Source organism: Pleuronectes platessa, chromosome 3 (genome assembly GCF_947347685.1).
Source record: "Pleuronectes platessa chromosome 3, fPlePla1.1, whole genome shotgun sequence".
NCBI lineage: Eukaryota > Metazoa > Chordata > Actinopteri > Pleuronectiformes > Pleuronectidae > Pleuronectes > Pleuronectes platessa.
The window spans coordinates 8,705,937-8,729,785 of NC_070628.1; the positions used below are offsets into that span (position 1 = coordinate 8,705,937).

General features: G+C 43.5%; 1 protein-coding gene across 1 annotated transcript in view; it reads right to left on the minus strand.

The window, feature by feature from the left end:
- Nucleotides 1-2,098: 2,098 nt before the first annotated feature.
- Nucleotides 2,099-23,849, minus strand: part of dclk2a (doublecortin-like kinase 2a) — a gene marked incomplete at its 3' end in the record, with an annotated part of 29,345 nt that continues 7,594 nt past the window's right edge. Inside the window, 14 exon segments of the mRNA XM_053417629.1 lie at nt 2,099-2,524; nt 2,714-2,794; nt 3,612-3,708; nt 3,824-3,901; nt 4,252-4,385; nt 4,467-4,613; nt 4,702-4,821; nt 5,110-5,167; nt 6,212-6,317; nt 6,947-7,034; nt 8,149-8,240; nt 9,545-9,595; nt 10,007-10,105; nt 11,570-11,699. Coding sequence (XP_053273604.1) covers nt 2,384-2,524; nt 2,714-2,794; nt 3,612-3,708; nt 3,824-3,901; nt 4,252-4,385; nt 4,467-4,613; nt 4,702-4,821; nt 5,110-5,167; nt 6,212-6,317; nt 6,947-7,034; nt 8,149-8,240; nt 9,545-9,595; nt 10,007-10,105; nt 11,570-11,699 — 1,422 coding nt within the window.

Genomic DNA, 23,849 nt, shown 5'->3' on the forward strand with positions numbered 1-23,849 from the left:
TGAGAGGAAGCTACTTCCTGGTCGCCGGTAAACTCAGGCAAGAATAACCAATCACACTCACATTCACACATTATGGTTAATTTAGAGTCTCCAATTAATCTAACACCCTGATCTGCAAGAGAACAGCCGAGGGGAGAACATGCAAACTCCACACAGAAAGGCCCTGACTGGGATTCGAACCAGGAACCTTCTATACGGGAAATCAATTAGCCCATTTGCCCTGATTGAAGCCAATGACCTGTTCCTGCACGGGACAGGAAACGGACTAAACGTGACGTTCCTCATTTGCCCTTGAGCTGAGAGCCAGCGGCAGCAGAGTCGAGGTGTTAGTACATACCATCGTCCTGGAGCTAATTCAGAGGGAACGCAGAGCAGGGGAGAAGCACAGAGGGACAGAGACTAGTCTTAACTCACAGCTTCACCAAATCAAACACACAACAAGCATGACGGCAGGTGGACAGTTCATGTTCCGGCTCAGTCCCAGGTTTCAGATTATCAGAACTCTATTCAGACTTTATCCCTGAAGTTTTACGTTTAGAGAAAACTGAGCAGGAACAAACTGTCTGATGTTTTAAAAGGCAGAAACATGAATCAGCGTTTTTAATTATTAATAAAAAGCAGAGTTAAGGTTAAATGTGTTGTTTTATTGGATTAGTTCTTAAAGATGAGGCCGGTGTTATTCTACATCTTTCTTATTAAAGACAAATCCCACTGAAAGAACTTTCTGATCAGTTCCACATTGGTCTTTATTGTAGTTTCTTTAAATTATATTTTGTTTAAATTTCATTATATATATACACAACCAAAACATCAACAAAACAAAAACTCACAACTATGAACAAACAAAAAAACATTAAAAACTTTGTAATGGAAGTAATGCTAAATGAACAATGACATAATTAAGACCTAAACATATTTAAGACTTTAGGTTTTTCTAATTTTGATTTTCATTATTTATTTGATGGATTTTTTTATAAAGTTTAGTAATAATTCTAAAGACTGTGGGTGACGTGTTATTTAATTTCTAAGAACATGGGAACTTAATTTATTTCACATCTGCTGCCATAAACACTGAGTAGAGCGTGAGTCTTATTTAAAAGTTTCTAAAATATTTCTCTTCAGTAGGAACCACTAGCTGGAAATTAGTATTTTTTCATGGGATTTGTTGACAATAATAAAATATACAACACATCCAATCGTGCAGTGAAATTTCTCATTCAAGGCAGTAGAGCTGGCACAGTGCCAGTGCAGCCCTTAGTTTACTCCACAAGGTGGCACTAGAGTATTGTAAACATGTATCAGGTGCTGAGGAACCAATCATGGATTTATGGATCCACAGGAAGTTGATTTTAAGCAGCTAGTTTGAATGAATTCATTAAATATAATATAAATAACAGCAGAGAGGGAGGAGCAGCTCTTGCTCTAGTTTGCAGAGGTGATGCAAAAATGCTAAAGAACCTGGATGACAATGTGTGATTAAACAAAATGACCGATGATTACATCCCATAGAAGTTTGTTGAGTGACGCAGACGGGATGAGATGAGACTGAAGGAGGAGAAGAGGAGGATGAAAAGAGTCGGGGGGTGAATCCACGAGGAGAGGGCGGGTTAGCGAGGTCACACATCCGCTGGTTATTGAGAGAGAGGCTACTGCAGCTGAGGGGCTGAGAGGGAAACAGGAAGGAAGGAAGGGAGAGAGGGTTGAGGGCTGTTATGGATGCAGTGGGGGGGGGGGTGATGGGAAGGGCAATGGCTGGAGAGGAGGAAGGGAGGCAGCAAGGATGCAGGGGGGGGGAGTGGGGGGAGTGAAGTGTGTACCCGGCTTTCAGCTCCAGGCGTCCCCTGTGGTCCTGGGTCGGGTGTGAGGGAGGGATGAGGAGGGTGGGCGGAGGAAGTGGATGAAGAGGAGGTGGAGGAGGAGGAGGAGGAGGAGGAGGAGGGGCCGAGGCCAGTGCCCGAGTTTACACCTCAAACTGTCAAATGAGATTTGCGACAACAGGCAGGAGGAGACGGATCAAAGTCAATCTGTTATCAGAGAAACTGGAGGAGGGGGCGTGGCCCGTGGAGATGAGGCGTGTGGGGGGGGGGGGGGGGGGGGGGGAAGTGATGCAAACAGGAAGTGATGCAAACAGGAATTTGGAACAGACAGAATTGAAGGATGTGACCAGCAGAGGAACGACTTCTCCACTGCTCCGTGTTTCCATCGGGGCTAAGATCTCCGACTCATGTTCACGGTGGAGTGAAGTTGATTCTAACTTGTGTTTAATGAGGATTGAGGTCAGATCGGCTTCTTCACCAGTGAAAGAGAAGAAGCTCAATCTTTTCTATTTGGGTCAAACACTTTCTGTCGCTCGCTGTAAACAAGGAAACACTGAGAAACTCATTCAGAATGTGTGTGTGTGTGTTCTCACCATGATGATGGACACACCAGCTGTTGTGTTGTTGTGCTTCGGCGCCGTGTTAAAGTGCGTCTTCAGTTTACCTGTCACCTCCATCTTCATGTTGTTCTCCATGACGGCATCGTCCTACACACACACACACACACACACACACAAAATCATGAAGAGTGTGTTATCTACGCACACACACATATCACAAGTGTGTGTGTCTGAGGCTCCTCCTTGTATTCTGTGAAGGATGCAAACATCTGAAGTGCCTAAAACGTTTACACAAAACCGCACAAGCAGATACACACAAACAGGGTTACACATTACCGTGACCCATGGGTGGGAGAGGACGTCTTGTGCTGTGTATCGAGCCTCGACGTTGACCTGCAGCATTTTCCCAATCAGCTCCTGAAACACAGACACACACACACACACACGTTGAGGATAGTATCAAAGCTAAATGCGTCTCATTAATCTTGTGTGGCTCTTTTATTGTGAGGAATCGATCGTATCGGGAAAAATCACTTCACAAAACTTTATTACGCAAACTAATCATTTCAAGCAAACTTTAATTAAAATTTTTAAAAGCTGAATGAATCGGTCATTAAACTAAAAAAATTAAGTATTTATGAAGTTAATAAAGACAAACAATTGACTATTAACAGAACTTTACTTTTACATTTAAATATCCAGCAGACAGAGAAAAGTCTCTTCAATATTCACTTTTTTTTTTACTCGGACAAAGTTTTTCAAAAACTCCTCTGCACTGGTTTAAGGAACCAGTAGTAAAGTTTCTCTGCTGTGTGAAGCTGTGTCGGTAGTTCAGCTGAATTCAGCAGCTGCTGAGAACATCGCTGATTCCACTAAAACAGTGAACGACACCAGAACAATGAGCTGAGACGTGTAGAGCAGAAGAGACACGGGAGTCAAGAGACAAATCTCTGTGGGTTTGTCTCTATGACTCATGTCCCACACACACACACACACACACACACACACACTGGTTTCATGCTGTGGAGTTTATAGCCGTGCATGTGTCTTCAGTGACAGGCGGCTGTAAGAGCAGTGGCTTTAATTAGCAGTGTGGTTCACTGAGTGTGGGCTGTCACCTTAATACATGACATTAATTCAGAGGGTCGGGGGAGGTTCTGTCAGACGGTCATGAATGCTGCGAGTTTGTGTGTGTGTGTGTGTGTGTGCGCGTCTGTAAGTGTGTGTTTCCAACCTTAGCTGAGTCGGTGATGTTGTCCCAGTAAGGACTGGGAAAGTCCAGTCGTCCCTGGAGGATCTGGTCAAACAGCTCCTCTTGTAAGTTACTCTCACTACACGGAGCACATAGACACTCAGTGAAAAAACATATCATATTTAACACATATATCAGACATGTACATTTTAATGGCTGCATAACAATATGCTGGAGGTGGATGAAGTGAGCACCTTCTGAACGGAGGAAACCCACAGAGGAGGATGTAGGTGATGACGCCTGCAGCCCAGATATCCACCTTCAGACCGTAACTGGGACAGATGAGAGAAAACATCAGGGACGGATGAAATGTTCCTAAATATCTGAAGGCACATCGTCCATCGTCCCAGTTCCAAACACAGCAGACAAAGTAAAATGTTCAATCTTTCAATGATGTAGAAGTGAAACCATTAACACTGTCACATGGTTTCTTTGTTTTGTTTACACAGCATATTATCCCCGTACGACTGATCACAACACAGCCCGACTTTGTTGTATACATAGAACAGATGTATAACTAATGTAAAACATTAAAGTTTCTCTATAAACAAACATCTTCTCGAGTGGAACTGGAAGATCTACGGATTGAAATCGTCACTTCCTGTCAACTCCTCCATCTTACCCGGACTCTGAGATGATCTCTGGGGCCACATAGGTGGGAGTGCCACACACGGTGTTCAGGGGCCCCTCCACCACCGTGGCCAGGCCGAAGTCCCCCAGCTTCAGGGACTTGGTGCCATCTGGGTATTCAAACACCTGAAAGGAAGCACATGATCAGTCTGAGACCAGTGAAGAGTTGGGTTTGTAGGATGTGTAGTTGTGTGTGTAGATGTGTACCAGCAGGTTCTCTGGTTTGATGTCCCTGTGGACGATGTTCATGCTGTGCAGATACTTCAGAGCTCCAGCCAGGTTGTAGATCATGATGCTGCCGTCTCTCTCCGTGTATTTGGTCGAGGAGGTGATGGCGTCAAACAAATCTCCTCCCTGCACCAATGAGATTCAAGATTAAAAGCGCAAGCGGGGAAAAAAAAACGAGGAGCGTTCACCGACACACAAGAGTTCCCCCCCGAACCTTGACCAGCTCCATGACCAGGTAGAGCTCCGAGGCGGTGTCCACCTCCTCCACCAGCATGATGATGTTGGGGTGCTTCACCCTCCGCAGCACGGCCACCTCGTTCTCGATGAGGTGCTCCTGCAAACACACACACAAGTTATCCACCTGCGTGAACCCCAGGATTTACACTGAGCCGTCACGCTCACAAAGAGGAGCTGGGTGAGGGAGTCAGAGGGAGTGGGAAGTGATAAATCAAACATGGCCGACACAGTCTAACTGTGAGGGATACAGATGATCAGACACACAGTGAACGTGGGTGTTAATGATGCACAGTGGAACATTAACTCAATGTGAATGTGCACAGGCCTGAAGGGGAAACACAGGGAAGAGAGGGAACAGGAGGAAGTAAAGACGGGGGGGGGAAACCTTTCCGCTGCACTTGGCCTTGTCGATGATCTTCAGTGCAAACTCTTTTCCTGTGGACCTGAACAGAAACAGAGGATTTAGAGATAATAGCTCTGATGTTGTCTGATTAAAAACAGGCAATGATTCCAAATGTGTCATTTATCAAACCCTCGTGACAAAAGAAAAATAACAGACAGGATATCTTTCTGTTTTACCATAAACTTCTTTTATTTTATACCAAAACTACCAATAAAAAGAAAACATAAATACAACCAAATATTTTGAACTTGAATTAAGAAATTGTTAAGTAAAATGTGAACATGAATGCAGCAGATCTTTTCTGCTCTCTATATTCTGTAATATTAAAGTTTACCATAAATAAACACCAGGTAGAAAATCATCGTCTCTGGTTCAAAGGTTCAACTTTGTTCCACCTCAGACAAGCCACATGTTTAATGACATGATATTATGGATGTTGGATGTTTGATTTGATTTCCACAGGAGACAATGACAGATATAATAAAATGTAATATTATATATATATATATGTTTCTATGAAAATTAAAGGCAAAGTTAGCTACTTTTGTATTACGGCAGTAATGACTTCCTCATATTAAATATTATTTAGAACACATCCTTCAGAGGTGACACAGATATTTCACCTCACTCTTGTTCACGCTGACCCTCAGTCGCAGTAATTTTCAGAAGACCTAATTAATGGTGGTGAGGTTTTGGCTTTTTAAATATTTAACGAGGAAGGAAATGCATTCAACAGGTTCACTGGGCCTCACGGGGAATTTAAAGTACCTCATTGGGAATATGCGTCAGGTTCTGAGAGCCCCCCCCCCCCGTTATCCCTCCTGTCTGCACAGTGTGTTGACTCAGAGATTAAAAGGCTAATGAAGTGAATTCACCGCTGGGTTTAATCCCCAGGATCTCTCTGTCTCCACAATGCCTGTCATAAGGACTTAAACACCCTGATGGAGCAGTTCCCTCAATGAGACGAGGCCCGTCTCATTGAGCAGCAGGCCCCCCCCCCCCCCCGCTGTGCCGCCGCTGCACACAGCTGCCAGGAGCCTGTGCATTTAAACACCTCCGTCCTGATTGGCTGTGTTTCACCCACCTCTCCACACACTCCTTCACCACGGCGAAGTTGCCGTCTCCGATGACCTTCCCAACTTCGTATTTTTCCAAAATGGGGGCGGCGGGGGGGCAGCGGTTGCCGTTAACTGTTGAGGAGAGATGAAGGTGAGAAGAGGAGACGGAACAAACTCGGCCGTGCACTGAGAGACAGGGAGCTTAGGAAGCTTTGGCAGAAAGTCAACCGCCTCTCAGACGGAGAATTAAAGGACCACATGCTGTGCAGCAGAATAACACACTCACTGGCAACAACATGCAGAGAGATCGCTAGAGTCCTCCTGCAGTGTCCTCAAAGAACTCAACAACAATATCATTACATATATATAAATACATATAGTTCAGTATTTGCTGAGAGAGCAGTGGAATAATTCTCACTTAGGAAATTCTGTTATCTGCTGCAAGTTGACAAGGAGAGGAGGGGACAGGGGACAGAGGACAGAGGAGGAGAGGAGAGGAGAGGATAGGAAAGGAAATAGGAAAGGAAATAGGAAATAAGAAATAGGAAGGAAAATGAGGACAGGATAGGAGAGGAGAGGAGAGGAGAAAAGAAAGGGAAGGAAGGAAAATAAATTAAAGGTGAGGAGAGGAGAGGAAACGAAACAAAAAGAAAAGAGGAAAGGAAATAAGGTGATGAGAGCAGAGGAAAGGAAAAAGAGAAAAGAGAGAGAAAGAGAAAAGAGAAAGAGAAAGAGAAAGAGAAAGAGAAAAGGAGATGTACCCTCTGGACTCAGTTGGCTGCTTTGCTCTTGGTGGTTGTGCATTGAGCCGTTGACATTAGTCGAGGAGCTGTGAAGTGATGGAGGGATCTGCTGGAACAAAAAGGAAAAACAGAAATAGACACAAGCACACACAACAAGTCACCATGGCAACCGCAACACTTTAAAAACCGCCCCCCCGAACATGATTGACACACATTAAACCTCCATGTTTGTGTTGTGAGGGTCACGGACAACAAAAACAAGATTTGTATTATTTCATAACAGCTTCAATAACAAACTTCAAACCACTTAGACAGAAATGTAACATGTGAAAATAAAGAAAAACTCAAATCCACTGAACATCCCTCTGCAGATTGAAACTGTTCTCAATCAGCAGAGCATATCTGAGGCTGTTTTGACAGATTGCTTCTATATTTTTAAAATGTCAGCCACAAGTGTTAAAATAACACTTTTCAATTATGCACAGCCTCACTGTGCCATGACAGTAACGATCTATTAGTCAGTCTAAAAGAGCAGTGCTCTGGACCAAAGTAGAAAGTGCCACAGGTTCGATGGCTCCTCTACAAGTGGTTTACATAAAAAGGCTTTTTTCTTCTGATAAGTAACTTCTGTTTGTTTACCTGCACACGTCCATGTGTCCGTTTCAGAGAGGATATCAGAAAGAGTTTATAAAATATTCTGCTCTGCCCCCCCCCCCCCCCCCCCCCCCCCTCCTATAGTCAATTTCAGAGCTGACAGTAAATCATCCAAAATCTCATATCCTGCCAAATGAATGTGGATGGATAAGTCTTTGGGCTTAAGAGAGGAGCAGTGGCTGCTGGGAAGTTTTCCAGCTGGCAGGGGCAGTTAGAAACTCTGTAGTTCTCTGCTCACACGCCTCAGACAGAAGAATCCACCAGCAAATCAGATTCTATCTCAGACTCGACCGGAGAATAGATTTATTTCATCAAGATGTATTAAAGAGGTAAAAGGACGGTTAACATCAAATTATGTCTGTGGTGTAAAGATTATAATGTCCTGGCTGCAGCTAGTATCTTCTTTAAGTATCTGCTGTTTGCCAGGAAGCTGCTCAGATGAATGTGAATGCATCCTAATGAAAAACAAGCTGTACACTGTGGATGTTGGAGCACAGCTGGTGTGTTGTGTGTTGTGTGTTCAACATCTACTGTGCGTGACATCCCTGGGATATCCTGTCTGGTACCGTGAAGCTGGGGACGGGTCGGGGGCTGGTGGGAGACGGGGTGGAGGACTTGGTGGACTTGGTGGAGATCTGGCTGCTCGAGACGCCGTTTACTGCACCGAGAGAAAAACAAGAAGACGAGAGATTAGCAAGAGAAGGGGGGGGGGGGACGTTGGGAACAATGGTTTGAAATGGTGTGAGTGGATGAAACTGCTCTATAGTGACACAACTTCTTTAAATGGGTCGTTACAGACTCTGGGTCCAGGACGAGCTGAAGGATGAAGTCACACGGTCGGGAACATTTTTGCATTTATGTATTACGTGACTCATTGAAACTCACACATCATATTTAAAAGATGCCGGGCTGATGAAGAGATGCAGAGAATGTAACAGGTACAGTTTGAACACATCTTTAATTCTGTATTTATATTTGGATTCAATCTCTGCCTACCCATCCATCTATCCATATATCTATCTATCTATCTATCTTTCCATCTATCTGTCTATCTATTTACCTACCCATCTATCTATCCATCGTTCTATCCATCTATCTATCCATCTTTCTATCGACCCATCCATCTATCTATCTATCCATCTTTCTATCTATCTATCCATCTTTCTATATCTACCCATCTATCTATCTATCTATCTTTCCACCTATCCATCTTTCTATCCACCTACCCATCTATCTATCCATCTTTCTATCTATCTATCTATCTATCTATCTATCCATCTTTCTTTCTATCTATCCATCTATCTATCTACATGCAACATCTTAAAGGGTCTAAACTGCCACTGCCGTTACTTTTCTTCTCATTTGTTGATCACATGTTAATAAATGACTGAAAGATAAAAAAACATTCCGATGTTTTTCTAAATATCCCTCTGAACGATCAGTGCACTTCTCATAATGTAAGAGACAAAGTGAGTGTTTGAAACGAGGAGCACAGCCGGGACCGGAGCTCCATTTGTTCCAGTGATTCATTCTCTAAAGAACAGACGATCTCTGCCTCCTTCTCTCTCTCTCTCTCTGCCTCCTTCTCTCTCTCTCTCGCTCTCTTTCAGTTTCTGGCACAAGCACAGAGACATAATGCGTCAAACTTTACCTCAAAGTCTCCTTATCTTTATCAACCCAGCTGAGCTGAGGAACATTATCTCTGACCGACTACCGGCTGGAGCTTTCTACTGCTGCTGCGTCAGAGTCGTACGTTTTAGTTTTCAGCCTGAAGTCAGATTCTCACCGGAATGTCTTCCAGTTATTTATCTTTGTTGCCTTCTTAAGAAAACACAGCATTTATTCCCAAGAGGAGAAACACTCACTGTGAGAAGCTCATCGCACTCACTAACTTTACCCTGATTACCAGAGGAAGTTGATATGTTAAATAAGGAAAACTGTGTGGCACCAGCACAGCCTCACCTGGGGACTTGATGGGAGACTGACTGGTGGAGTAGTGGACGGCTCGTCTCACTGCAGTGTCAAAATAAAGATAAAAAATAAAGACATAACAGATATGATTATATTACCATTAACTTAAATATAAGTTGAACTTCCAAAGCTAAAACTCAAGACTTCTGGCAGCGCTACGTCAAAATGAACAAGCTCCTCTTTAAACCTATTACTCAGCATTATGTCACCATCTCTCAGTCAGGATGAGGCTGCCAAATGAAAATGATTTTTCTCAGCCTGTCGCTGAATACTGAAGTGTCACCTTGGCGTCAGTGGTGAGAGACACTTTCACACATAGTGTTGTGTATTCATTTGCCAGCCTCGACCTTTCTGATTGTCGAGTCATGACCAGATTTGTCCTTTTACCTACAGCATTCAGGTATCTCTCTTAATTTCATAAGTGCTCATGCAGACCAGTGCGTGCACAGTCACCTGCTCCGGGGGATTTGCTGCGTCGTGAAGGTCCGGGGCTCTTAGCCGATCGGCTGGGAGTCGCAGAGCGGCCGTACGATGACTTCAGCACTCTGCATTCTGGAGAGACAACAGGCTCAGGGTCACCGTGGAATACATTAACCTTCCACCATCAGAAACCTGCTCTCTCCTCCTCTCAGGACAGAGTTGATGTGGCACAAGCAGCTGTACCGGGCACGTGGCCGTGGTTATTAATGTGGCAATGTTGTTAATGTGGGAGGGTTTCATGAAAGCCGGTCAGACTTGATTATGGAAACACAGTCAGCAAACATCACTACACAAAGAGCACAGAGACATGGATGGATTAGCTGTTATCGTGTTCTAATGAGCTACTTTATTCTTTTCCAGACTTTTTTACACCCATTTTTTTTTTTGTAAATGTAAGAAGGCCAAATCTCTCCATGGTTAAAGGTTCTCTGTTAAGTTTTTGACCACTAGTGGCGCTGTGGAGCAAAACACATTTGACTGCAAAAAACTTCACAGGGTTTCTTTAAAAGCTATGAAAACCAAACACTGATTTTAATCTATACATATTTGATTAGAGAACTTAATATGAAACACATTTGACTAAATATTCTGTGCAAACTTTCAGCATTGGGCGGTTTTCTACAGTCACACGTTGGTTCACACTAAACAGGTTCCATGATCTATTGCAAAGATTTTTCCTTTTGTTTTATAAACTTTTTTCTTTCCACGTTTCAACAGTGGACTGTGCACTGGCCCTATTTTGCTAAATGAAGATCATCCTCTGCTCCTTCAGCAGAGAACACACTGTGACATTTCTGTTCTTTCAAAGACCTCATTCTTAAAAAGTGGAGCAGGAGAGTGGAAGTGGGACGAGGGCTCCCAACTACCTCTGGGTTCGACCCAGTCACCATCCCACTTCCTCAGCAGCAGTTAGCACAGCGTGTGTTAGGATATGTCTCCCTGTGCTGAGCTAACCTGACAAAACAACACAACATATGAAGAGGACGACAATATTTAGGAGTGTTACTAAAACAAACTCCTGTTTCCTTGCTGTGAGGTTGTCCTCTTTACTGAAGTGCAGCGTGTTGGTTAACATAGATCATGTCCTGCCTGTGTGTTCAGATACATGGCAGATACCCAACAGAGGTTTGTACATCATTCTAAAAATATATGTACAATGAATACAGTACAGAACGTGAACACAACAGCTTTCACAGGGGAAGCACAGATATGGAACTTCACTTGCAGTGCACCTGACAACAAGAAGATGTGGATCAGCGTTAACTTTTTGTCAACGATGAACAAAGAGTTCAATTAACTTTAATCAAAAACCAAAATTTACTATAATAATGTGGATTAAACTGTTAAATGAACAATTAAACAAATGATTCTTAATTTATACACAAAGATCTCATATCTTGCTGTCAACTTCCAAAAGGAAAAGAGCTGCAAGCACATGTGAGAGAGAAGGAGAGAAGGAAACGGATGCTAACACGTGTACACACACACACAGAGACAAAAGGAGACGGAGGTTGAGTTAGTCTTAGTCAGGCCTACCAGTCATAAAGGCTGTGGAAGCCTTACCACTGTGATCCAACACAAAGTCGTCCTGGGCGTAGCGGTGCTTCTCCGGGCCGCACGCGATGAACACGTCATCGTCCCCGAAGAAGTCCTGCAGGCAGGTGAGCTGGAGGGGGGGGGGGGGGGGGAAGAGACGGTCAAACACATTTCCAGAGGGACCTTCGTCTTTTGTCTTCAGTGGTGGTTTGAAAGAATTGATTGGATCCTTCACACAAGAAGCAAACCAGGAGACTGGGACTGGGAGCCCTGCATGAAAAACTGCATATATACTCCTGTTCAAAGTTTATTTATTACTTGTTTAGTCACCTGCTCAGACCCAAAACATAGAACATTTATAAATACTATAACTAGGTCAGAAGCTTTAACATTACATTATAATGCAACACAAAGGTTTTACACTTTCCTACTGATCGACTGTTCAGAGCAAAAGTAAAGAGGAAAACTAAGCTAGAAAAATAATCCACTTTACATTTGTTGCATGAGTAAAGAAAAACATGCAATGCACTGTTTAGGCCATGAGGATGAACATATTTCATATAAACGCAGCTTCTTTGAAACTGGTCCAGGTGCAGCTCACGTGCACCTCGGCCCCGTTCCGACTCGTCATTAACATCCGTCTCAGGTGATCAGATCAGTTGACAGATCAAAGTACACAGGTGGTTATTGGAGACGCAGGTGGAGACACAGGTTTGAACTGAGCTGGATCTGCTTTATATTGTTGTTTCAAAATAAATATATTTTTTAAACTTATTGTTTTGGATGTAAAGTCTTACTCTTCATAAAAGAACCATATCAGCACCTTGCACATGTTCAGTTTATTCTACCGAGCAGGTTCCTTGCAATTAGTCTGAACTACAGCACAAGAGAAAGACAATTACTTTTTACTGCTGTTCAGGGATGTAACTCAGTTGCTCCTCGTTTTTTAATGGTCATTTGTTTACCAGTTTCTTTTATAAGGTTTAAGGAGTTTCTCTGTGTTTTTACTGTTCCAAGGGTTCACATGATTTTACATTATTTTACATGATTCCACCAGCGTTCAGTCATTTCACTGCCTCAGCTGTACAAGTGACACTTCACTGAAACAAAGCGTACAAAGAGGTTGTTCCTGCTGCGTAATGCTATGAGGGAACAGTACACACTGAGGTCAACACACCCTGACATCCACAATACTGCAGAGTCAGTGCCGAGTCATAGCAGGGAGAGCAGGACAGTTAGTGTTTGTGCTGCTGGGTCGTTCGTCTTTTAGCTTTTTCTGTTCCGTCTCACACTGTGATCCTCATGTTCTCTGCAGCTCCCAGAGCTTTTCCCTCTCACACCCACCTCCCACCCCAGGAGATAGAAACACAAGTTACTTATAAAATACTGCGAGGAGTGCCCACACAAACACACACACACACACACACAAAGACACACTAGGATTATCCTTTAGTGACTGTAGGTGGACAAGTAGGAGGACACAGGAGGAGAAGATCTGTTCATCATCCCTCCACATGCAAGTGCACCCACACACGGACAGGAAATCGTCCATGCATGGACACACACACACACACACACACACACACACACACACACACACACACACACACACACACACACACACACACACACACACACACACACACACACACACACACACACACACACACACACACACACACACACACACACACACACACACACACACACACACACACACAGCATGGCTAGAGATTATGGGCAGATGGATCCTCAAGGGGAGATTGGGGGCTGACACAGTGGGGGAAAGTGTGTGTGTGTGTGTGTGTGTGTGTGTGTGTGTGTGTGTGTGTGTGTGTGTGTGTGTGTGTGTGTGTGTGTGTGTGGAGAGGGAGAGGGAGAGTGGGCGTTAGAAGAACTGATGAAAAAGCTAAAGGTCTTAAGGGAAGGAAACAGAAGTGGAGGTGAAGTAAGCACGTTGAACAAAAGAACCAATAAAAGCTAAAGGCTCGTGTTCTATAACACCGGAAGTATGCATCATTCAGTGAACTCAATTACACACCCATTAATAATAGATAAGACACTTAACATGACACTTCTGTGTGTCCTACATTCACATAAAAATATATTTCATGGCCTTAATATGTCCCTTTTGGCCACAGTGGACAAACTAGAAGTAAATGACTCCCTGGGGATGAATGGAAAAGAAATGGTGATGTATGTAATGTGTGTGTGTGTGTGTGTGTGTGCGAGGAGTGGCACATTATCGGAGGTTTAACATAGCTGGAGTGGATGTCATTCTTTAGTCCGGCTCTCAGTCTGGAACTTGGCAGCTGATCGCTAACAACACACTGTCAGGGCACAGGTGTCGGAATCAACACGGCAGCAGCCCTCTGGGTCAGACGGATGTGTGCTGCACTAATGGACTCTGCTGTGGTGTGAGCCATAACAAGCCATACATATAGATAACATGTTATTTCTCATTTAAAAATATCCTTTTTCTTTAATATGAGATTTAGGCCTTAGCCAGGTTGTCCCCTCGTCCCCTGAGGCAACAGGCGCGTTGTGAATAAAGAAACTCGGGGCTTGTGTTGTGTATATATCTTGGTGCAGAGGCCCCTGACTGTATTTTGATTTACACTCACCCCAGCGAACGCCTCTCTCTCTGCAAGGCGAGCAGTGCGGTGCCTGTGATGGAGTACTCTTCAGCCGGCCAGTGACGCCCAGGGGAATGCAGGGAAATGAAGACAAATAGTGCCCCGAGTGGACAGGGGGTTTATAACGGGCTACAACCAACGGAGGTCAAGTGGTCGAGAAATTATGTTCAATGACAGAGTCTGTGAAATGATGGCATTTTAACTTTGATGCTGTCTCAGAGCTAAACCTTTGAGCATTTTGTGGAAAGTGATTCTATGTTTATGGGCGACAGGAGGTAGAGGAGAGTGGGTTGTCCACTAATTGGGAAGGTGGGTGGTTCGATCCCGAGCTTCTCCAGATTGCATGTCAAAGAATCCTTGACAAGGAACTAAGAATGGTCCCTGATGACTGATAGAGAAGTGCTTAGTGCTGCATAAAGGCTTGTTTGAAAGGGTGAATGGGACTCTGAGTATTAATCACTTTAATTGGTCATTAAGAAGAGATATATCACTACATAATTTCTTTGACCACATTAAAATCAAGGATGATGGGGAATCCCGGTATCAGATATTGACCCTGCGGTTATAAGTGAACAGGTTTTATACATTCAGTAAATAAGTGAAAATATATGCTGTGTTGTCCATAAATATAGAAGTTCAATATCTCTGCAGAGGATGATGCAGCGCAGAGTAAAGAAGTGTGTGACTGTCAGACCTCATTGTCCATGTTTCTCTTTGCTCCTGCCAACCAGCACCAGGGTAAACAGCCGATGGCTCTCCCCAGTGCCGGCGCCGTCCTGCCAGAGCTTGTCTCAGCCAATCAAGTGAAGTCAACTGTTTGCAGGGTCCTGTATGGGCTGGCCGACATGTCTTGGGTGCGTAAACTGAAGTTTGCCCTCCACGATGTGACACCCCCCCACCCGCTCGCCCCATTCTCGAATGTCCGACCTCCTCTTGCACTCACCATCCGTCTGTGTCCTTCGTCTCGCCTGCTGTACTTTCTGACCCGCTCAGCAACAGAGGGGAAAGAGGCTCAAAGTGTGTCAGCAGAAAGAAGAGGAATCAAAATGGAGCCGTTCATTAGACCAATAACATTTTTAAAGATGATCACATAAAGAACAAAACTATAGAACATCTATCTATCTATCTAACTAACTTCACAATTGCCATGTGCATTATTACAGGTCCAAAAAAGTGCAGAGTCATATTTGGAGGCGAATGTGCAACGATACATTCAATATCAATGAACTTTGAGTGAACATGTGACCAGTGCACTGTAGCAGCAGCAACTGGGACTCACAAACCTAAGTCACGTAGTTGCTCACAGCAATGACCACAGTTCTGGACTTTCTGTGTCCTGAGTCCAGCTCCACTGAACTTTGAATAAACTTGGTGAACAGCTCTTTGTGCATCAGTGGGGGGGGGGGGAGGGATGCAACTTCACGGTTCTATGGACCGAGTCCTGCGCAACCAGTGTCACCACAGGCAACACAACCAGGCCAAAACAGATTAACAACACTGCACCGGTGGAAATAATCCAAAACATCTATTATTAAAAGACAATTATCACACATACAGTATCAATACACTGCATCTAGTTCTTAAGGAGGGGGGTAATCTTTACTTGTGCTTAACTAACACAGAACGCAAAAATCCCTAGTGAAGACACACACACATGAAAATGGAGGCTGCCCATGTGACGGCCGACAGGATGATCACTGTAATCTTTCAGTATCATCGTCCCCTTCTACCTCCAGAACCAGCATCGCTGCTCATCACCCAACGAGGCAAATACAGTGGGAGGGATCCTGAGGGAGAGACCAAAATAACCTGCAGGGAGATCAAGGTCTCCGCCTCTTACCTTGGGGAAGGTCAGCCTACACACTGCTCCTGCTGCAACACCAGCAGGGAACCGTGAATGATTTAAAGCACCACCACGAGAACATGCAGATGGCCGGGTGCTTATTAAGTTTGTCGGGGTGATGTTTAAGCTAAAGCCCAACGGGTCATTAACTGTGTTCGACTCTCACTCGCAGGCAGAAGCCGCATCCAGAGACGTTTAATTCCCCTGGATTAGAGTCGTACATCTCGGACACGTGTGGCGGCCAAGACGGGGCAGCGAGGAAAATGAGCAATGAGAAAATCTGAGCTCATCATCAACTCCCCTCGTGTGGAGTCACTACATTAGTAACATTGATCATTAGCTACTGAATAATTCACTATTTTTGATGAATTAAAGTTTCTATTAAGCTTGAAAACATTGACACACAAACCAGAGAGATATGAGATGAGGAAGAAACCATAACTCCCCGAAGGTACCGAGTGAGAAGAGTAAGACTCGCTCATAGAGACGTATGAGAATTGTCTTCTCTGGTTTTTCATTAACAGGAATTTAGGCTTTCATTCATTCATCAAGGACTTTTAACCTTTAAATGACATGTAGAAAAATCTATATTTTATATCACAGTCACATACTCCCAGTGCAGTCATTCAGCGCTTATTGTAACGTCCAGTGTTTGTCTTAAAGATTTGTATTAATATAGTGGGTCATTCTGTCTCAAATCTCTACCACTTCAACAATTAAACAGAACATATCCAATTAATTTAATTAATATTCGGCTTTAAAAATTGTGATTCCACACAAATTTCTTTAAGCACAAGGTCCAGATGTCTGGGAGCAGATATCAACAAAGTCGAACATTGCAAATGTTTAAATAAATGTGGACCTTTGAAAGAGCTTTAAAACTCAATGAGAGCCATTTCTCTGTGAACTATATTAAAGGAGATGTGACCATTTCCCCAAAGATTTCAAACTTCGTAGCTCAAATCTCCTTTAATTAGGATCCAAATCAAGATGACAAATTTCATTTAATGATGTTTTGACCTGGAATGACCCGACTTGCACTTTACGTTCGTTTTCCATCCATCCCTCCATCCACGAGACACTTCAGAACAAAAGAAGCATAAACACAAACTTGCACTTTCCTCACATTTGATTTAGGGGAAACTACAATCCAGTGCAGTGAACTCTCCCACACACTTGCCTGTGGGCCGGTCGAATGCAGCACACATTACACAGCTGTCTGGCTCTCAGAGACTCTCGCACTCCGATAGAGAGACATCACAGTCCATAACCTCTGGGTGTCTGAATGTGCTTTACTCTCAAAGGGAGTTGTGAGCGAAGGAATGAAGGGAGCGGGAGTATACGTCTAAACAAGAATAAACAACTGTTTTATCCAAATGAGCCTCAGTAGATCACCAGAGTAGAATCTTGGAGGTTCTATGAAATCCACAAGAGATGCATAACACGCCGTTTTGTTGACAATTAACACAATCCTCACACTGCCAACTAAACCCAACTAAATAACTGCAATAACACGGGCTGCACAGCCATAAAACCAAGCAGCTTTAATAGCTCTGCGTGGATCTCGTCTTTCTGAGGTTGTGGCCTCCATACTGATCAGCCTCGAGTTCCAGCTCACTTTCTGACGTGCGAGTGAAACTTCACCATCAGTAAAACATACACGCTTCAGTTGTCAGAATCACTTGGATTAATCCCACGATGATCTGCCCCAGTGCAAAACCATTCCTCCCATCAATGTGCCGGATCTTGCCGAGGCCATCAGAGCTGGCCTGCGTGATTAAACTCCAGTAGAGGAACAATGGTGCCGGGGCTGGGGTTTGAATGCAGCCCGACCAGATCATGATGGCGACTCTCTTGTAGGAGCCCACCAGGCAAAGAATGGATGTGAGCCAGGTTTGGAAAAAACAAAACAAGTGGTTGAGAGCAACCACAGCAGACAATGCCTCCCCCCCCCCCTCCCCTCTCTGTAGCCTTTACACTCTGTGCACAGCCGACAGCCCCGTGTCCCCCTGACACCCGGCTCTCTGTCGTCTGCCGGCTCTTTGTTTCCCCGTCAGTCGGTGCAGGGCATCCTGCCAGAACTTGTGAACGGATAGCACACACACACACTTTTGCTCTTGGTATGTGTGAGTTGCCCACAAAGACTAAGGAACAAGACTGAGGCATATTGTGCGTTTGTGTCTTCTAGGGATCAATTCCTGATCCTGATCCTGAAAACGTACATTCTGGGGTCCGGGTTGAGGTAAAGGAAAACCACAATGAATGGAAGTCAATGCAGTTTCCAATCAATGATAGCTGTGCAAACTTTGTCACTGACAAGCTTTTATTTTGAAAGTCAAATCAGACTTATTCATAGGGTTTTGAATGCAGATTTTTTACTTTCTCTCTACAGATACAGATTTCACGCCTCAAGCTGATAAAACCCACATGGGCAAGGACCTTTTCTTTTTCTCAAATGTACAATATCAACACCTCAGTGCATGGACCTTATTATATGCAAGTTTATCTTGGAGGAATTTACTACTAATCCAAACCCTGAGAGAACAACACACACAAACAAGAGAACACCAACATCTTCAACCTAAACGTTCAAAACCCCAGACAACACAACCAACCAATTTTATGAAAGTACGGTATGATGTTGAGCTCTCAGGGCCACCATACTCTACATCCTGTTCAAGTCCCTTCAGAGGAAGGATCACTCTTCCTGTGTAGATGCACAGATAAGAAACATAGAGCAAAATAAAGTAGTGGAGCTTAAATATGAGGAGAAGCAATTCAACATGGGATGAAATGAAAAGCCAATCACAATATAAACAGTATTAAGTGTAGTACTATTCCAATTATCAAGCAAAATGCGTTTCTGTAGAGCTCCATATGATATTTAACGACATAATAGACTTTCAGTGAACACTCCCGGTTGGCTGGTGTCAGGTCACCGGTGTCACATGGGGCCTGTGTATGCTAATGACAGCACAGAACAATAGGTGGCCATGCACATTTCATGGCTGTTGACCTAAATGCCGGCGTTCTAATCCAGACTCGGCCCTGAAAGCAGCTCAAGCCCGACATTCAGACGCAGCCCTTGTGTGGCCTTGCCTCTGGTCAGAGAGTGAGACAGTGCTGCTAATCTGTCTGGATCTGCCAGCGTGTTCCACCAACCTGCCAGAGCGACGAGTAAACGACAAGAATCTCTCCGTCAATAAGAAAAGAAGGTGGGAAGAATTAAGGCACAGAAATATAAACCGTGTTAGTGTTTAACTGAGTGTAAAGAAAAACCACATTCCTAACTAACCATGGGCCGGTTGGGAGTATTGGGGCCAAGGGGCCGTCATGATTGGAAGCGTGTTATTCGAGGTGACGCCACGATGCATCAATGTCACGCTAACCAACGTCCACTCACTTACACACCCCCCCCCCCCCCCCTTACAAGACTATGCCCACAAAACTCAGCAATCCAGGACCATCAAACTCCTGCTGTTTTTAATGTGTCAGGAATAATAACTGTATATGGTTCTTATAGGATTTTTATTAAGATGCTCAAGGGGCAACTTTCACTAAAGAACTTCTCACCATGTGCACAGTGGTGGTCTAATAAGAGAGTGACTCATGTCCAACACTGATGATAGAAAACTTTAAGTTTCTCGAAAAGGAGGATCACTGTGCGTTTAACACTTTGCAACTTGCTGTGTGAGTGGGATCCTTCCAGTTCAAAATTTCTATCGTCTGACGTGTCAGTTTTTTTATTCCAGAGTTTTTCTGTAATTGCTCATGAAGGTATAAATAAATTTGAAGTGAACAGAGTATATGAATGATGAAAATGAAGCTACCTTTTTGGATTTGGTAGATACATTGAGGACAGTTTAGGTTGTGGTCTAAACATGTGTTTTTAAAGGGATTTTAATTGTTGGTAACTACGTAAAGACTTCCTTCCTTCCTTCCTTCCTCCACCCTCTCCCCACATCCACACATCTGCTTAGCCTGATGAAAACAATGTTAAGAATCGCTCATGGAGCCTTTGTGTATTGAGTTGTCTCACTCTGCCTTTCTGCAGCTCTCACTCACAGCGTGGCGTCAAATTGTTTGGGACGATTTGAAACTGCTGCAGTGCCGAGACCTTTGAGTGACCTTCAGCTCTGATGCACCTGCCCGGAAGGATTTCACTCAAATGAAAGGACCAGACTGAGCGATAAAGATTGGGAGGAAGAAAAAGAAGAGTGTGGATTTTGTTTTTCATAGACCAAGATTGCTCCTGTAGGGTTTTCCTTACCTGTGTCATGTTATTATAGAAGATACAATACAACTGTCCCATTTCATCTCCGTTCTTCAGCTGGTTGCATAAACTGAAAAAGGTCTTTAAAGATTACAGAGAGAGTCGAGTAGTTCAGCCCTCACAGCTCAGCAGTCTAAATGGTCTGGTTCTGCTTGTGGCCTCTGGTTAATGGGCAGACTGGCTGTCAACCCGATAACATCACCGGGTGAAAAGGTTTGTGAAAGGCAAATGAGTTTCAGGATTTCTATCTATTCTCTGTGCACTGTACAAAAGTGGTTCAAATATTAACACTCACTCCTTCTGTTTTATGGCACAGGGCGTCTCCTCTTTATCACCATTTCCACTGTTTAATTATTCCTGAAAGATATCTACATAAAATAGAGAGAGAGAGTCGAGCGAGTCCTGAACTGCTAACTGTTCCCCAAATTAATGAATTCATTGATCAAACAATGCAGAGACAGAGAAATCTTATTTTCTGCCTTCCCGCGCAGCTTTGAGATGTAAAACAGGATTTTCTCTGAAAAGCAGCAGCTGATTCTTTTGGCCCCGATAACGGACGACAACACTTAACATTCAGTCTGAGGAAGGAGAGTGGACAGAGATGTGTTGTGTGAAGATGCTCAGACACACACAGACACACACACACACACACACACAAACACACCTGACAGCTGCACTTTAACGCCCCGTCCAGGTTACAAGTCTAATTATCCGGTGCTGGCAAGTGTGTGTGCGTGCAAGTGTGTATGTGTGTGTGTGTGTACCAGTGGGAGGGGGGGTGCCGGATGGCTGGGACCTGTGATTTGATTTTTGGAGGAGCAGATGGCAGGCTGCTGCTGGAAGGCATTTGGGGTGTGTGGTTTGTGTGCGGGGGTGTGAAGGGGGGGGGGGGGGGGGGGGGGGGGGTCTTTACTTTCTAGGAGAGCAAAGTAAAGCTTTCTTTAGAATCTATGGGATTAGTTGGTTACCATGTGTTACTGGTATGTTGTGATTCTCATTTAAAGACCTGATAATATTTGGTGACACACACCTTAAATAAAGTTCTGACACCGAAACCAAAAGATTTGTTTGTATTTATGAATTTATACAACCTTAGATTATTTCTTTTCTTATTCTTTAACTTTCCATTTTTTATAAAACAAAAATAATATAATTAATATATGACCCGAGTAACTGTACAAACAATGTCAGTTTAGCCTTCTGAGCCATCTTTGTGTTTAACAGCACCACAAACTACAGCTCCAGTAAACACTCAACATTATAACTTTTAATATAGATAACTGCAGGGTTGTTTTATTGGGAACCTAATAATACTGAGTGCATTATAAAAAATCGAAATGACAGATACAAAAGCCAGGATGATGTCACTGTAACAAGGGGCATCTGTGTGTGTGTGTGGAGCGCACATCCACAGGAGTGTCATTGGTTTGGTGTGTGTTTGTTTGCCCTCTGTGTCATTTTCAAATACACAAAACTGAATATTCTTTTCACTTCGGATGGAAAACGTTTCCCTGGCCTCCAGTGAACTCTACAATACACTGAATACACTCTGGGCTGGTTGAGATTGATAAACAGATATAGATTTTCTGGTCCGGCTCGGTGGTTTGAAGGAAAACATGCCTCCCAAAATGTTTGTGTTGACGGTATTGGAACTAACATTAGGAAACGTCCTCTGCTCAAATCACTATATATTGACACATTTATGAGTTTGGTGCATGTCGTCGATAAACTTAGGAATTCATTGTTGCTTGATAGATTGACACAAAACTCCCAAAACCTAGATTAATCTTTAAACATTCGATAATTTGGCCGACAAGAGAACATTTGTATTTCCTATTCATAGAGTTGATGTTTTGGAGGAACATAGAAGAACAACGATGGAAGTGGAGAACAGCCTTTTGTTTGTGTGTCCACCAGTATGACGACACTTGGACTGTGAAGAGCCTCATCAGTGTTGAGAGGTTACACACAAATGAGTCCGCTCTTCCAAGTAGTCAACATGTATACAGGACAAATAAAGACTGTGTTGACATATCAAGAATCCCCTCAGCCTAGATTACAGAGAGCATGCTGTGTGTTAAAGTGATCTGACTGCTGCTGTAATGGACAGGATGTTGTCAGGTGTCCAGCTCTGTGCTTCGGTTCAAGTTACAGGCTTAATGGGTTAAAACCTCCAATTAGACTTTTAATTCGATCCTGAGACGATCCTGTTGCAGCCGATTGACGAACACGGGTCAAAAGCAAAAGACATCATGGCAAGGAACATTCACGCTTCAGCTTTGGGGTCGTTGAACAGACAGATGTGAAACACAAATTCTGTCTGATGCTGAAAAGAATATCCTGAAGAAAATTGCTCCAGAAGAGAAGAAGCATTTGTGAAGTGCGTGTAACTTGTTCACATGAAGGTTTTCAGACAGAATAATAAAAGGCGTCTGTTGAAAAAACCCAAACAGGCTTTAAATCCACTGAATCATCTTCAGAAACACTACCTGACTCGTACATATAAATATTCACCTCTAAAATGAATTATTAAATCTGGAATCTGTTGCTTGTATCCAAAGGAGTAAACCGTGTGGAGGACTTGAGCACTTGGTGACAGACTGAAGAATTCATGTTCCAGGAAAAGAAGACATCATTCATCAAATGATGCTGAAATAAGAGACGGCTGTGACTAATGGCTGACGTGTTTATCATTTAAAATCCTGTGGTGAGAATCTGAAGAAGATACATGATGTGGTCGGCGTGAGTTGTGTGATGTGTCAATTGAAATGTACAACCTGGAAATAGTAGAGTGTATCTCCACAATCACAACTACAATGATTGATTCATGATTTGAAAGATAAATACGCAGCCAGAAGGAAAAGGAAACAGGAACTTATTCATCAGATCTGCCTGATCTTAGAGTGTAGACAGCTGATCTAAGGCCAGCCAGGTTCGCACAAAGGTTTCAAATGATATCTGGGTTTGGGTCGGGTTTGATTCATTCAGACACAAACAACACAACAGCCGTCATGTTTGGGTTGGGCTCGGCTAATCTTCTCTCAGGGTTCAGACAGACCATTGCTCCACAGTCACAGAAACAAACAACAAGTTTAAGAGCATCCAGCACAGGAAACTTTAAGCTATGATTGAGTTAAATATACAGTGATATTCTGGATACTATTAAATAATCCTGACCAGCCCTTATAATCTGTGTTCCTGTTGTGTGCTGGCCTGACAGAGAGGACTCTGGCCCGGGCTCTGTCAGAGGAGATAAGAATCATTATTCTCATGAGTCACTTATCTGGACTGTCAGAGCCCCTGCTGTCGGCTCACAGGAAACAAACAGCAGCTCTTTTGCTTTTCAGACTTTACTTTTTTTAAAATGAGGACATTGTTCAGTTTCACGTAAACTTAACGTCAAAGTCATTTCAGCAATAATCAGCAGCTCAGTGGAGTTGTTCATTTATTATACAGTTGAATTTCACTAGCAATTAAACAGCCGTTTTAGATTTTATGAGAAAAGTCCTTGTGAACATTTTGACCTTT